The 14,350-nt window shown below is 41.0% G+C and overlaps 1 protein-coding gene across 1 annotated transcript in view; it reads right to left on the reverse strand.

Annotated features, from left to right (window-relative positions):
* Positions 1-4,485: 4,485 nt before the first annotated feature.
* Positions 4,486-14,350, reverse strand: part of gemin5 (gem (nuclear organelle) associated protein 5) — a 59,374-nt gene continuing 49,509 nt past the window's right edge. Inside the window, exons 23-28 of the mRNA XM_060936500.1 lie at positions 13,573-13,783; positions 13,175-13,429; positions 12,475-12,637; positions 11,995-12,397; positions 6,187-6,277; positions 4,486-4,788 (exon numbers count right to left, since the gene is read on the reverse strand). Coding sequence (XP_060792483.1) covers positions 4,624-4,788; positions 6,187-6,277; positions 11,995-12,397; positions 12,475-12,637; positions 13,175-13,429; positions 13,573-13,783 — 1,288 coding nt within the window. The 3' untranslated portion in view covers positions 4,486-4,623. The remainder of the gene's footprint in view (positions 4,789-6,186; positions 6,278-11,994; positions 12,398-12,474; positions 12,638-13,174; positions 13,430-13,572; positions 13,784-14,350) is intronic.

The following is a 14,350-nucleotide window of genomic DNA, read 5'->3' on the forward strand; positions in this document are numbered from 1 at the left end:
TAGAACAAAATCTAAATGGAAAAAAGAAATGCAAATAAATCTAAAAAATAAAATCGGAATCAAATCTAAAAAAACAAACAAACCAAAATTAAGTATAGATAAGTCAAAACTAAAACCCAAAATTCAAAACTAAATTTCAAAATTAGAACTAAATCTAAAAAAATAAATAAAAAAATCAGAATGAAGTCAAAAATATATTTTACATAAAAAAAGCAAAATAAACTAATGTAAAATTTTTTTTTAAAAAGAATCAAAACTAATATAATTTTAAAAAAAAAGGAAAAATTCTCAAGTCTTAACCAAGTCTAAAAAATATATAATTTTTTTTTTTAAATAATACATTGCTAAATGCTGGCTGTTGGATTTTAATTTATCAGAAGGTGTTGATTAATTTTCTCGAACAGCTCAGACATGTCTGTTCTAATGTTATGGTTGTTATAGCAACAGCAGATGGTTCATTTAATGACAGGAGTTTGTACTTTGTCATGTAACAAACGTGCGTTTTTTTTGTTTGTTTTTTGTTTTAAATATGAATTTCTAAATATTGGAAACCAGCAATAATTAAACACTAATATTAAAGCTTGTTAAGCTAAAAAAAAAAAGAATCAAAACTAAAATAAATTAAGTCTAGAAAAATCTAAACAAAACCCAAAAATGCAAAACTAGAACTAAATCTAAAAAAAAGTCAAAGCTAAATTTAAACAATCGAAGTTAAACCTTTTATATGAAAAGCAAAATAAACTAAAAAAAAATCTCAAAACGACATTTAAAAAGGACAAACACAATATATACATTAAAAAAGGAAAAAATCTCAATCTAAAAAAAAACTAAAATAAAATTGCTGATTTAATTTTCTAACGACTCAGCCGTCTGTTGTGTTCTAATGTTATTGTTGCTATAGCAACAGCCCATTGACAGGGACTTGAACAGCAGACGGTTCATTTAACGACAGGAGTTTGTACCTTTTATCACGTGACAAGCATGTGTGTGTTTTTTTTAATAATTAATATGAACTTCAATAATCTCTAAATATCAGAAGCCCAGCAATAATTAAACACGAAGCTTGTTAAGCTACACAGAGCAACATGTAGAAATACAAGTGAAATTTATTGGACATGACATAATGTATTAACCACAGAACTGGACCTGAGCTTTTAAACGCTTGCACCAACTTGAAAAATATTGTTTTTGTGTCATGTGGCCTGTAAAAGTAGTTGCGAGTATAGGTGGTGGAGTTTAGCTTTCTCCACAGGGTCGGGCTTGCTCTCCGTGATGAGGATTAGGTTCCTGAGCATCCAAGAGAACGTTGAAGTCCAGCCACTGCTTCTCTGAAGAGCAAGATGAGGTTTCTTGGAGAGAGTCGGTTTGAGAAGCTCGAGAGATCTCCTAGAAGGATCTGGACTGATGATCTCAGCCTGCTCTCACTGTGATCACCTCCAGGAACACTTGAAAGGAAAAAGTGAAAGAATATCATGATCAATCCATCCAACAACTGCCTTCTGTACCTATCCATCTGTGGTGCAGTAGTAGCGTTACCATCTCACAGCTCCATGATCTCGGGTCCAATCCTGAGCGCAGTGTCCTGTCTGTATGGACAGTCAAATGCTCTTAGTGTCCACATGGGTTCCTTTTGGATTCTCCGGTTTTCTTACCATCTAAAAGACATGCAAGCTGGCTGATCTAAATTGCCATTAGATGTGGATGTGCGTCTGCATGGACCAGCGTCTTATCCAGGTTGAATTCTCCTGCATCACATCTAGTGTTCCAGTTACTGAAGATGAATGAAATGGCTGAACCGGAGGCCTTTGATCTTATCCAGAAAGGTCTGGTGTGTCTTACAACCAAGCAGGCGCTTGTCACCTTGTTTAATCAGTTCCTCTTAGTCTCCAAGTATCTGGCTGGAATGAAAACCTGCAGCGGGCGGCACGGTGGTGTAGTGGTTAGCGCTGTCGCCTCACAGCAAGAAGGTCCGGGTTCGAGCCCCGTGGCCGGCGAGGGCCTTTCTGTGTGGAGTTTGCATGTTCTCCCCGTGTCCGCGTGAGTTTCCTCCGGGTGCTCCGGTTTCCCCCACAGTCCAAAGACATGCAGGTTAGGTTAACTGGTGACTGTAAATTGACCGTAGGTGTGAATGTGTGAATGGTTGTCTGTGTCTATGTGTCAGCCCTGTGATGACCTGGCGACTTGTCCAGGGTGTACCCCGCCTTTCGCCCGTAGTCAGCTGGGATAGGCTCCAGCTTGCCTGCGACCCTGTAGAACAGGATAAAGCGGCTACAGATAATGAGATGAGAAAACCTGCAGCTTGTGGATAAAATGAGACTGAAGATCCCTGAGATCTTTAGGCAAACCCGAAGTGCCAGTCACACCAACACACTTTATAACCCCAAACATCGTTAGCGTAGTTGTAAAGCGGTACATCCTGGAACATTTCAACAGTCCGAGCAGCTGATTGAACCCCACTCACTCACAGTAAATTGCTCTTTTTCCACCCAAATTTTCCTTTGGGGGTCAGTAAAGTCCATCGATGAAAATATAATTAATGCCTAATGGAAATAAAAGTGTGGGAATACTCCTGGTGTGTACCCAAACTTCTCATCCTTCTCTGATCAATTATTGAGATGCGACATTCCATTAGTCCTGTCACAATTTCTACATTCTGTAAATTAAGTTCCTACTACTGACCAAAAATGCGTCCTTGGTTGATGTACAGTGGGGCAAAAAAGTATTTAGTCAGCCACCCATTGTGCAAGTTCTCCCACTTAAAAAGATGAGAGAGGCCTGTAATTTTCATCATAGGTACACTTCAACTATGAGAGACAGAATGGGGGGAAAGAATCCAGGAAATCACATTGTAGGATTTTTAATGAATTAATTGGTAAATTCCTCGGTAAAATAAGTATTTGGTCACCTACAAACAAGCAAGATTTCTGGCTCTCGCAGACCTGTAACAACTTCTTTAAGAGGCTCCTCTGTCCTCCACTCGTTACCTGTATTAATGGCACCTGTTTGAACTCGTTATCAGTATAAAAGACACCTGTCCACAACCTCAAACAGTCACACTCCAAACTCCACTATGGCCAAGACCAAAGAGCTGTCAAAGGACACCAGAAACAAAATTGTAGACCTGCACCAGGCTGGGAAGACTGAATCTGCAATAGGTAAGCAGCTTGGTGTGAAGAAATCAACTGTGGGAGCAATTATTAGAAAATGGAAGACATACAAGACCACTGATAATCTCCCTCGATCTGGGGCTCCACGCAAGATCTCACCCCGTGGGGTCAAAATGATCACAAGAACGGTGAGCAAAAATCCCAGAACCACACGGGGGGACCTAGTGAATGACCTGCAGAGAGCTGGGACCAAAGTAACAAAGGCTACCATCAGTAACACACTACGCCGCCAGGGACTCAAATCCTGCAGTACCAGACGTGTCCCCCTGCTTAAGCCAGTACATGTCCAGGCCCGTCTGAAGTTTGCTAGAGAGCATTTGGATGATCCAGAAGAGGATTGGGAGAATGTCATATGGTCAGATGAAACCAAAATAGGACTTTTTGGTAAAAACTCAACTTGTCATGTTTGGAGGAGAAAGAATGCTGAGTTGCATCCAAAGAACACCATACCTACTGTGAAGCATGGGGGTGGAAACATCATGCTTTGGGGCTGTTTTTCTGCAAAGGGACCAGGACGACTGATCCGTGTAAAGGAAAGAATGAATGGGGCCATGTATCGTGAGATTTTGACTGAAAACCTCCTTCCATCAGCAAGGCCATTGAAGATGAAACTTGGCTGGGTCTTTCAGCATGACAATGATCCCAAACACACCACCCGGGCAACGAAGGAGTGGCTTCGTAAGAAGCATTTCAAGGTCCTGGAGTGGCCTAGCCAGTCTCCAGATCTCAACCCCATAGAAAATCTTTGGAGGGAGTTGAAAGTCCGTGTTGCCCAGCGACAGCCCCGAAACATCACTGCTCTAGAGGAGATCTGCATGGAGGAATGGGCCAAAATACCAGCAACAGTGTGTGAAAACCTTGTGAAGACTTACAGAAAACGTTTGACCTCTGTCATTGCCAACAAAGGGTATATAACAAAGTATTGAGATGAACTTTTGTTATTGACCAAATACTTATTTTCCACCATAATTTGCAAATAAATTCTTTAAAAATCAGACAATGTGATTTTCTGGATTTTTTTTCTCATTTTGTCTCTCATAGTTGAGGTATACCTATGATTACAGGCCTCTCATCTTTTTAAGTGGGAGAACTTGCACAATTGGTGACTGACTAAATACTTTTTTGCCCCACTGTAGGTAGTGCAGCAGGTGGAGAGTCGAATTGTACAAAGCAGATGGAACGTCTTACCTGAGCATATAATTACTTTATCAAAGTCAGTAGGGTGATTTTTCTCTGATGGAAGGAAAGGAGCTTCATGAAAAGCTATCTATTAAACCTACCAAACAAACAAAAATCACATCACTTCTGTTTGTGGGGAAAAGATTTATTAATTAAGGTACAGGCAATACAGTATAGCTGACCATGTGTGAGATTTAATCTTGCACACTAATAAACAAAAATACAAATGTGTATTTTATTAAAAAGAAAACAACTCCAACTCTGTGCTGTTTTGGATTTATAAAGTGAACATCTGCCGAGCTTTACACAGCGAGCCCGTAGATGCGTACGTCAGCAGTAAAGCCGACGCCCTCTTACGGAGACGACATGGAATCCCGCCGGAGTGTTTATCCGTGTACAAGAGGACGAGACAACATTCAAGCACGTCAGGGAAGGCGTAGTTCTGGAACAAAGCAAGAAAGATGAATAAAACATCCTCTGTTTTGTAAAGGAAGTGATTCTCAGAGTCACTTCACCGCGCTCGCTCTTAGAACATACAGAATCTGCTGGGTCGTCGAGTTGCCATGGTAACTATCCTAAGGGTCTTAGTAGAATTCCTACACGTGAACATAGAGATTTTCATCATGTTCCAATATTGATCATCAATGCACTCGCTCTAATACCAGCTCCATATCATCAAAAACTATTAATAAAATCATTTTATAAAGAAAAAAACCCTCATGTAATGGGGTTTTCTTACAACCATTTATGGAAGGAGTCTCCACTGCGAGCACTTTGTAACAGTTTCCCAGCACAGAAATGTTTTCTGGTTTCTTATAAAAGTGACATGCTGTGGGTTTGCTTTTTTGAACTTCGAGACAGAGAGAAAAAGAAGTTGGTGAAGGAACGACCATTTATCATTGTTTTAGCGCAAGTGAGAACAGGAACGGACTCGTTTCATAAGATCAAATGCAACTCCAAACTGTTATAATCCTTGACAAATTTCTGCTGTACAAGCAGAATAAAAACGTCCAGATCGTACCGTTGGCCCGTCTTACGTTATTCTTTACTTAACACCACATTTATTGTACCTAGCATCATGGATAGTTCTAGAAATGTTCTAGATCTACGCTGAACTGCTGGTACAGTCAGGAGATCTCAATCAACGTACTCAAAAATCTTTGCATTAGCTTAAAATGCTCAGGTTACATGGAGAAAAAAAAAAACAACCCACGCACTTCTTTTGTCAGTACCAGAAGGTCAGGCTACAGCATTTAAACAGCATCTTTAATCAAACGTGTCGACGAAAGTCATCAGAAATTAGCGCAAGCTGCCGTGAACTGTACAAAAGTTATTCACGAGTGTGAGGGCACTTCACTTCTGCGAGCACTGAGACAGTCGTGTTTCCACTCTTTCTCTCCTTCACCAATGAGGTTTAATGAAAGTAAAAATTAAACTGTGATCTTTATTTTATTCGGATTCTGACAAATCATGTTTCAATAAAAAGGTTGTGTTTCAGTGCAGTGCAGTTTGATTTTAAGACTGATTTTCCAAAACCTGCTGATACGATTTCCATGAAACTTGGTGGAAGGGTGTAACAAGGGCCAAGGAAGAACCCGTTCCATTCTGGAGCGGATCGGAGTCATGGAGCCGATCTAAGAGTTTAGTTTCACTTTCGCAAACGTTGAGAAATTCAGCATTTGGCCTTGGTGGCGATCTGCGCTCTCCGAGTGCCCTTCTAGCTGCTGCTGTCAGTCACTCTTATTATTTGTTCCTCACCCATTTTAAAGTTCACTGCGGATATTTTCCCCCCTGCACTGTTACCTAAATAAGATGAACAGCACAAGCCTGAATGACTTACTTTCACGTGGTCTGGAATAGCAGCGAGTTTTTTCTGATGCTCAGCGACCTGAGCGACCAGAGCAGGAAGAGACTCCACATCTGCAGAAGATCTGAGAGAAACAGAAATGAAGACATCAGCATGCATTCAGTGCTGTAGCAGGACATCAAACAGTACATCTGAGCTCCTTTTGAGGACATGGAAAGGAAAACGCATGCATTTCTGAGTAAATCCTGTAAAAAAGAGGGCAGTTAAATGGGCCAATTAAAAAAATCCTGGTGCGTTTCGTAACAATCCAGGCTCATTAATATTCATGCAACAACATTTGCATACACCAGCCCACGTTTTAGCCCAAGGCTGCTGAGCCAGTAGCTCCGGCCAAAATTTCCTTCAGGTTCGATAAAGTATCTGTCCGTCTGTCTGTCTGTCTGTTCATCTCCCTGATGGACCTGCACAGATAAAACCTTAGCAGTTCTGCAGGTATTGTGAAGAATGAAACAAATGACAGACTCACTGATGAGACCGTATCACAACCATGCTCATGTACAACCCTGATTCCAAAAAAGTTGGGACAAAGTACAAATTGTAAATAAAAACGGAATGCAATAATTTACAAATCTCAAAAACTGATATTGTATTCACAATAGAACATAGACAACATATCAAATGTCGAAAGTGAGACATTTTGAAATTTCATGCCAAATATTGGCTCATTTGAAATTTCATGACAGCAACACATCTCAGAAAAGTTGGGACAGGGGCAATAAGAGGCTGGAAAAGTTAAAGGTACAAAAAAGGAACAGCTGGAGGACCAAATTGCAACTCATTAGGTCAATTGGCAATAGGTCATTAACATGACTGGGTATAAAAAGAGCATCTTGAAGTGGCAGCGGCTCTCAGAAGTAAAGATGGGAAGAGGATCACCAATCCCCCTAATTCTGCGCCGACAAATAGTGGAGCAATATCAGAAAGGAGTTCGACAGTGTAAAATTGCAAAGAGTTTGAACATATCATCATCTACAGTGCATAATATCATCAAAAGATTCAGAGAATCTGGAAGAATCTCTGTGCGTAAGGGTCAAGGCCGGAAAACCATACTGGGTGCCCGTGATCTTCGGGCCCTTAGACGGCACTGCATCACATACAGGCATGCTTCTGTATTGGAAATCACAAAATGGGCTCAGGAATATTTCCAGAGAACATTATCTGTGAACACAATTCACCGTGCCATCCGCCGTCACCAGCTAAAACTCTATAGTTCAAAGAAGAAGCCGTATCTAAACATGATCCAGAAGCGCAGACGTCTTCTCTGGGCCAAGGCTCATTTAAAATGGACTGTGGCAAAGTGGAAAACTGTTCTGTGGTCAGACGAATCAAAATTTGAAGTTCTTTATGGAAACCAGGGACGCCGTGTCATTCGGACTAAAGAGGAGAAGGACGACCCAAGTTGTTATCAGCGCTCAGTTCAGAAGCCTGCATCTCTGATGGTATGGGGTTGCATTAGTGCGTGTGGCATGGGCAGCTTACACATCTGGAAAGACACCATCAATGCTGAAAGGTATATCCAGGTTCTAGAGCAACATATGCTCCCATCCAGACGACGTCTCTTTCAGGGAAGACCTTGCATTTTCCAACATGACAATGCCAAACCACATACTGCATCAATTACAGCATCATGGCTGCGTAGAAGAAGGGTCCGGGTACTGAACTGGCCAGCCTGCAGTCCAGATCTTTCACCCATAGAAAACATTTGGCGCATCATAAAATGGAAGATACGACAAAAAAGACCTGAGCAACTAGAATCCTACATTAGACAAGAATGGGTTAACATTCCTATCCCTAAACTTGAGCAGCTTGTCTCCTCAGTCCCCAGACGTTTACAGACTGTTGTAAAGAGAAAAGGGGATGTCTCACAGTGGGAAACATGGCCTTGTTCCAACTTTTTTGAGATGTGTTGTTGTCATGAAATTTAAAATCACCTAATTTTTCTCTTTAAATGATACATTTTCTCAGTTTAAACATTTGATATGTCATCTATGTTCTATTCTGAATAAAATATGGAATTTTGAAACTTCCACATCATTGCATTCCATTTTTATTTCCAATTTGTACTTTGTCCCAACTTTTTTGGAATCGGGGTTGTACACGGAAGATCGTTTTATTTATCGTGTCATCATAATTTTACTGTTATGTCGGCACTGGACGGCGCTTTCGAGCAGCATTTCTGATAGTGCACCGGGGCCCACGGACACAGCCACCCCAGACGATCATGAACTGATGACGCACACCAGATGCAAACCATCCAATCAGAGCAGAGCTCATTAACATATTAATGAGCCCACCAAAAAAAAAAAAAAAAAGGGAATATAGCTTGTTTCATTCTCCCAAATCACAGGGACGTAAATGGGCATGTAAAACTGTATCTGGGCGTTTTTTCGACATGACCAAAGTCACAAAGGCATCAGGGAACAATTTAAAGCATCACTTCCAATCATTAATACGTGTAGAACAAACACCGTGACACATTTTCAGTGAAATGATTAAAGCTAGACGGCCTTTCGATTTCATAAAATCTGTGAAATTTAGTTCCGTCTGAAATGTGGTGATTGTGATATCTGTTTATTTCTGTAATATCTCACAAAATATCAGGCCATTCTGTGGCTGGGAAGTTATTTAATTTGAGGGGATTAAAGCAAATAATGTGCATGAAATCGCTCGCTTGGCGCAGTCAAGCAGACAGAGGAAGTCCGTGTGCGCATGCGCAGGTTTACCTTCTTCTTTTGGGTTTTACGGCAGCTGGCATCCACAGTGTTGCATTACTGCCATCTACAGGTTTACCTTTGAGCGTGCACTGACAGTTCCATCATTCTGTCGCTAAACGAACAGCTGATCACACCGAGGTGCTCGCTGAGCGCCCATATTTATTAGTTTGATATTTCCTGCGTTTCCTTTCCTTCGTATATAACATAACGTCTTTTCTTCTCGCTTTCTTTCCGTTACTGTAGTCGGTCTTTCACGTTTCATTCGCACACTCACGTCCTCCATTTTTCTCTCCTGTTTCAAATTTGTATCCCACAATGCCTTGCGCTAACGGGGAAAGCCCACCACGTGATGCATGATGTCGTATCTTGTATTGGGTCATGGTGAAGCAGGAAAAAACAGCGGAGAATTTAGGGCCATGTGGCTCCGAATTCATTAAATTGTTTTAATTTTTTAAAAACCTAGTAAAATTGGAAGTCTGTGATTCGAATTCAGTAGCTTTCGGTCACCAAACAAAAATAATTAGGTGGTGTCAGGGAAAATTCTTTTTATGACCTACACTTGAAAAATCTGAAAGGCAGTCTAGCTTTAAAATAAATGCTCGTAAGGTGGGAACATGGTGTCGTATTTTATAAAACAAGTACAACTCAATGCCAGTGACGGACACGGACGCGTCGGCCACCAAGAAATCTAGTCTTGAGAGCGGTTACGAATTTGTTACCTTTAAAATATTCCTCAACCACGAGCCTCGCTACTGAACAAAAACCATTTCAGACGTCTGACCTTGCTGTGACCTTGAGCCTAATCAGATCAATTCTAAAACGTAATCATTTCATTTACTGTTAAAATTATAATTTTATACAGATCCTACAAACTCTCAAACTGACGTTTCCACACGGGGCAGATAAAGATGGAGGAATCGATGGCGTTTTCTGATATTTTTACCTTCGTTGTGACACAAACGAGCTGCGCAAAAGCAAATATTAACAGTCTAAAAATAGTTCGGTGCGATCGGAAGCATGGCTCGAAGATGTAATATGGAGATCATGATCAATTACATCACAGTACGTTTCTCTGAGATGTCACAGATATTGTGATGATTTAAAAAAAAAAAAAAAACTCTGGAAGCAGATTTGATCAAGTTTTCTACTGTATGAAAATTGTACTCATTTTTAAGGATGTTTAAATGCAGCGCTGCTGTTTTTCCGGCAATTTGTTAGCAAAGCTATATATTGTGATGCACATCGTGAATCGTAGAAATGTCGAGAAATATCGTGATGTGATATTTTTGGCATATCGCACTACTGATGATTGGAAAGTCCAATACATTTAAAAAAAATTAAAATAAATCCCCAAGAGTGGAGATACAGACGTTAGCTTTGTAAGCAGATGATACTTGGTGCATCAGATTATATCCCCTGTTTGTTCCACACAAGCAGGGCTCTACATTAACTTTTGAAACCACTTGTCCTGTCGGGCAAGTTGAAAGGAAATTTACTTGTCCGAAGAAAAATTTGAGAAAAAACAAAACAAAACACAAAAACTATTTGTAATAAACTAATTTCACCAGAATTACTTTAACACAATCTATTCACTGCAGAAAAAAATTGGACTCCAATCAATCATTAATTTATTTATGAGAAACTGAAAACCAGAAAATTAAAATTATACAGTATATTTTCATTTTTAAATTAACTTTGAATATATATCCTCCACTGATTAATAATTGTTGTCTAATTATTCATTGTGGCTCCCGTATGGTATTTAATGGTTGCGATGAAAGTTGCGGTGTTTTTTAGGTTTTTGTTGCGATTACATTGCGGGAGGAAGTGAAAGTTGCGAGAAATTGTTGCGATTTTCTCTTTTTGTGATTAAAATTGAGTGATATGTTAAATATTAAGTTATTACTGAAAAACTATTGATTAAAAAAACAAAGACACTGAGAAATGGTCCTATAAACAACTTTACCAATATAAAAGATTACCAGGACTACAAAAATGCAGAAAAATAGGCTTTACTTATCCAAATGCACCTGTTGGTTCAAAAGTTAAAGTGCAGAGAACCTCACAGCACAACATGAAGTTACCTTAAAATATAATATAAATGCCGCAGCTTTCATGTAAGAAAAAAAAAAAACCTTAATACTAGTACTGTGTGCAGGCAGTCTCTCCTGAAGACTAAATTAAACAATAATTATAAACTAATAAAATAAATGGCTCAGGCTTCATAGAAGAAAAAACAAACAAACAATTGGAACAGAATCTCACAGTATGATGCTGAAGCTGCCTAAACAATAGAAAATAAAATACCATTTTGGCAAAAATGTTGGCATCCATTAATTTCTTGTATTAAGTAAAAAAAAAAAAATAATGTAAAGTGCGCACAGTCCTTCACTGTAAACATCACACACTTTCAGTAACAGAATTTAAGCCTACAGAAACACTGACTCGCACATGCAGCTTCTCTTGAACGTATACACGGAAGTAAGGCGGAAGGTAGTTTGTCGACGTCACCTCAAGACGACGCCAACGATTGGTCAAATTTGCGGGAAAGTTGCGGTGATTGGATACAATTGCAAGACCGCCCTGAATTCACGCGGATTGGTTGAATTTGCGTTGAGGTTGCAAATCGCAACATCGTGAAATCCTGGAGGGTCTGAATAACGACCGTTTACTTTTCAGCTCAAATACACGAAGTGGTATTGGCCGGTTTCGCAAGCGGAATATTGCGCATGCGCACATCGCTCTTTCCGAAGAGAAACATCCGGCGATTCATCAAAACAATATGTCGAGTGAGATGCTTCAGAAATCGTGTGAATAAACTGATAACTTTGATATGTAACCCGAATGTCGGCGTATTTTGGCACTTGTCCGATCGGACAAGTAACTGAGACGATGAACTTGTCCGACATAAAGGATCACTTGTCCCGGACAAGCGGACAACCGTTAATGTCGAGCCCTGCACAAGTGATTAAACATTTAAAATTCAATCCCAAGCCCCGTCACATCAACTAACCCAAACCTTGTTAGTCACATAAATTAGCCGTGTTTACAGCCTGAAGACCTTCACCTGGTCTCTGGACCTCCCGATCCTCCAGCGGTGTTGTGCTCGTGCGCGAGATCGGCAGACTCCACCTGAAGGCAGCTGTGTTGTTGGATCATCACGGCCACTCTGCTCTGGATGGCTTCTAAAGCTCTCTGTGTGGACTGAAGGGCAGCGTGGGGCTCCGACAGCAGAACGTTCCAGAAGTCCTCTTCGAGAGATCCTTCAGTGTCTCCGGGTTCACTCTCATGAGCGGCGTCTCCGTTCTCTACTGCCATCTGGTGGCCGTTAATGTGTTCCAAGCCGCTGCACTTCCACCAACGTTTATACATGAGCTGATAACAGACAAGAGCTTCCAAACTTTCAGAAGCAGCCAAGCTTCGTTCGTTACTCTGCAGCTTTTGTTTATAGACTGCTACGGAATTTATACCTGCACAGGAACCACAAAAAAAAAAGTTTTAAAATCACAAAACCCAAACTGAACCCGAGTCCGAGCGAGTCTCTTACCTGCAGGGAGGAAAAGCTGGCACATCTCCGCCATTAGAGGAAAATCATTGGCCTTGAAGACTCGAGTCAGAGCTTTCAGAAGCTCCTCTACCAGCGAGCCGCAGTCACCCAGGAGCTCACTGAGTGCGGAAAGAGTGACGTCCAAGGCCACGTGAGACAACAGCTGCAGAATAGAAGCACATTGTTTATGTCAATACGCTATAATCGCTTCTGTAACTGTAGTATCAGGGACTTGTATAACAGACGCTCTACATCGAGTCTCATCCTCATAACAGATGAATAAAAACATCGACTCGTTGATGTGATGAACTCTCCAGGTGTTTATTTTTTTAACATCTGTAGAAGGAACCTTCAGTGTCACAATCTCAGTAAATTTTACATTTTCAGAGAGTTTGTACTTTCTCTAGAAAGCTTCATTTTCGTATTTGTTTGTTTTCTTCAAGAAACAGGAAAAAGACTGGCGACGAGAAGACTTAGAGATGTTTTATAGCTGCTATAATCTAAGTGACAACACTGAATGTAACTATAAATGGTTAAAAAATACATCATTCATTAATTAATGAATGACTGCCGTAGTGTGAGAAGAGGAATAAAAACTACATGATGTGCTGTTATAGGAAAAATACTCTCATTAGCGTGCATCCACACTCCACCTCAATCGTCTTTGCTCTAAAGGATACACAAAAGTACTTTTACGCACCTGTTTTACAGATGTGCTAGCAGCAGCAGGCGAGTTCTCCACGGCTCCCAGCTGTTGATGGAGCGCTGTGAGCCGGTTCAGATCGGCACAGTCGAGCCCGAACACACTCCTCCACGCGCTCAGTACAGCACTGAGGAAGTGCTCGTTGCTGGGCTTGGACCAGGCGTGACATGACAGCGAGGTCCAGGTCACCAAGCCGGCGTACGAGAGTCTCTGAGTGAGGAGCTCACACACACAGAACACGAGCCTGTGACCCTAAACGGAGGAGAAGTTCAGAGATTCTTCATAAACGCACCCAACGTGACACCGATTGAGGAAAAGTTCTCTTTAACTCAAACCCTAAGAGCTTGATCTGACATTAACGTCGCTGTATACTTTTGGCCAATAACTCAACTGACCAGTAAGGTGTCTTGCGTGCTGAGGATCTCTTGCGCTGCCAGCCAATCCTGTGAGTGCACAAGGTCTTTGGCACACCTCAGAGCGAGCGAGTGGCACAGGTCTCTCTCACCGGCCAATTTTGCAAGCTTGGTGGCCGTCTTCAGTGACATCACGTCCCCTTTCTTAGCGATGACCTTGGCTGCGTCAAAACTGGAGTCCACAGCAAGATAACTACAGGAACGTAAGCAGAATTCAGTAGTTTGGAAATCAAGCTGTAACCTTCAGGTTTATTTTTTTTTATTTATTTTGTTTTTAAAATCACAGAACACCAACAGTAGTAGACCTCTATTTCAAATATTAAGTCATAAACTTGGATAAGAATAGAACCTGGGTCTCATTTATCACCAGCACACACATTTATAAACTTACAACGTGATTCATCAGGGTGTTCTAATGCACGACCATGCCCCTTTTCCACCAAAGCAGTTCCAGGGCTGGTTCGGGGCCAGTGCTTAGTTTGGAACCGGGTTTTCTGTTTCCACTGACAAAGAACTGGCTCTGGGGCCAGAAAAACCGGTTCCAGGCTAGCACCAACTCTCTGCTGGGCCAGAGGAAAGAACCGCTTACGTCAGCGGGGGGCGGAGTTGTTAAGACCGACAACAATAACAAGACCGCGAAAGATCGCCATTTTTAAGCGGCGAGAAGCAGCAGCTGTATAAACGTGAAGTCATCCATCATTATTATTGTTGTTGCTGCTGCTGCTTCTTCCGTGTTGTTTTTGTTTCGATATTCGCGCCA

The sequence above is a fragment of the Neoarius graeffei genome, chromosome 12 (genome assembly GCF_027579695.1).
Source record: "Neoarius graeffei isolate fNeoGra1 chromosome 12, fNeoGra1.pri, whole genome shotgun sequence".
Taxonomy (NCBI): domain Eukaryota; kingdom Metazoa; phylum Chordata; class Actinopteri; order Siluriformes; family Ariidae; genus Neoarius; species Neoarius graeffei.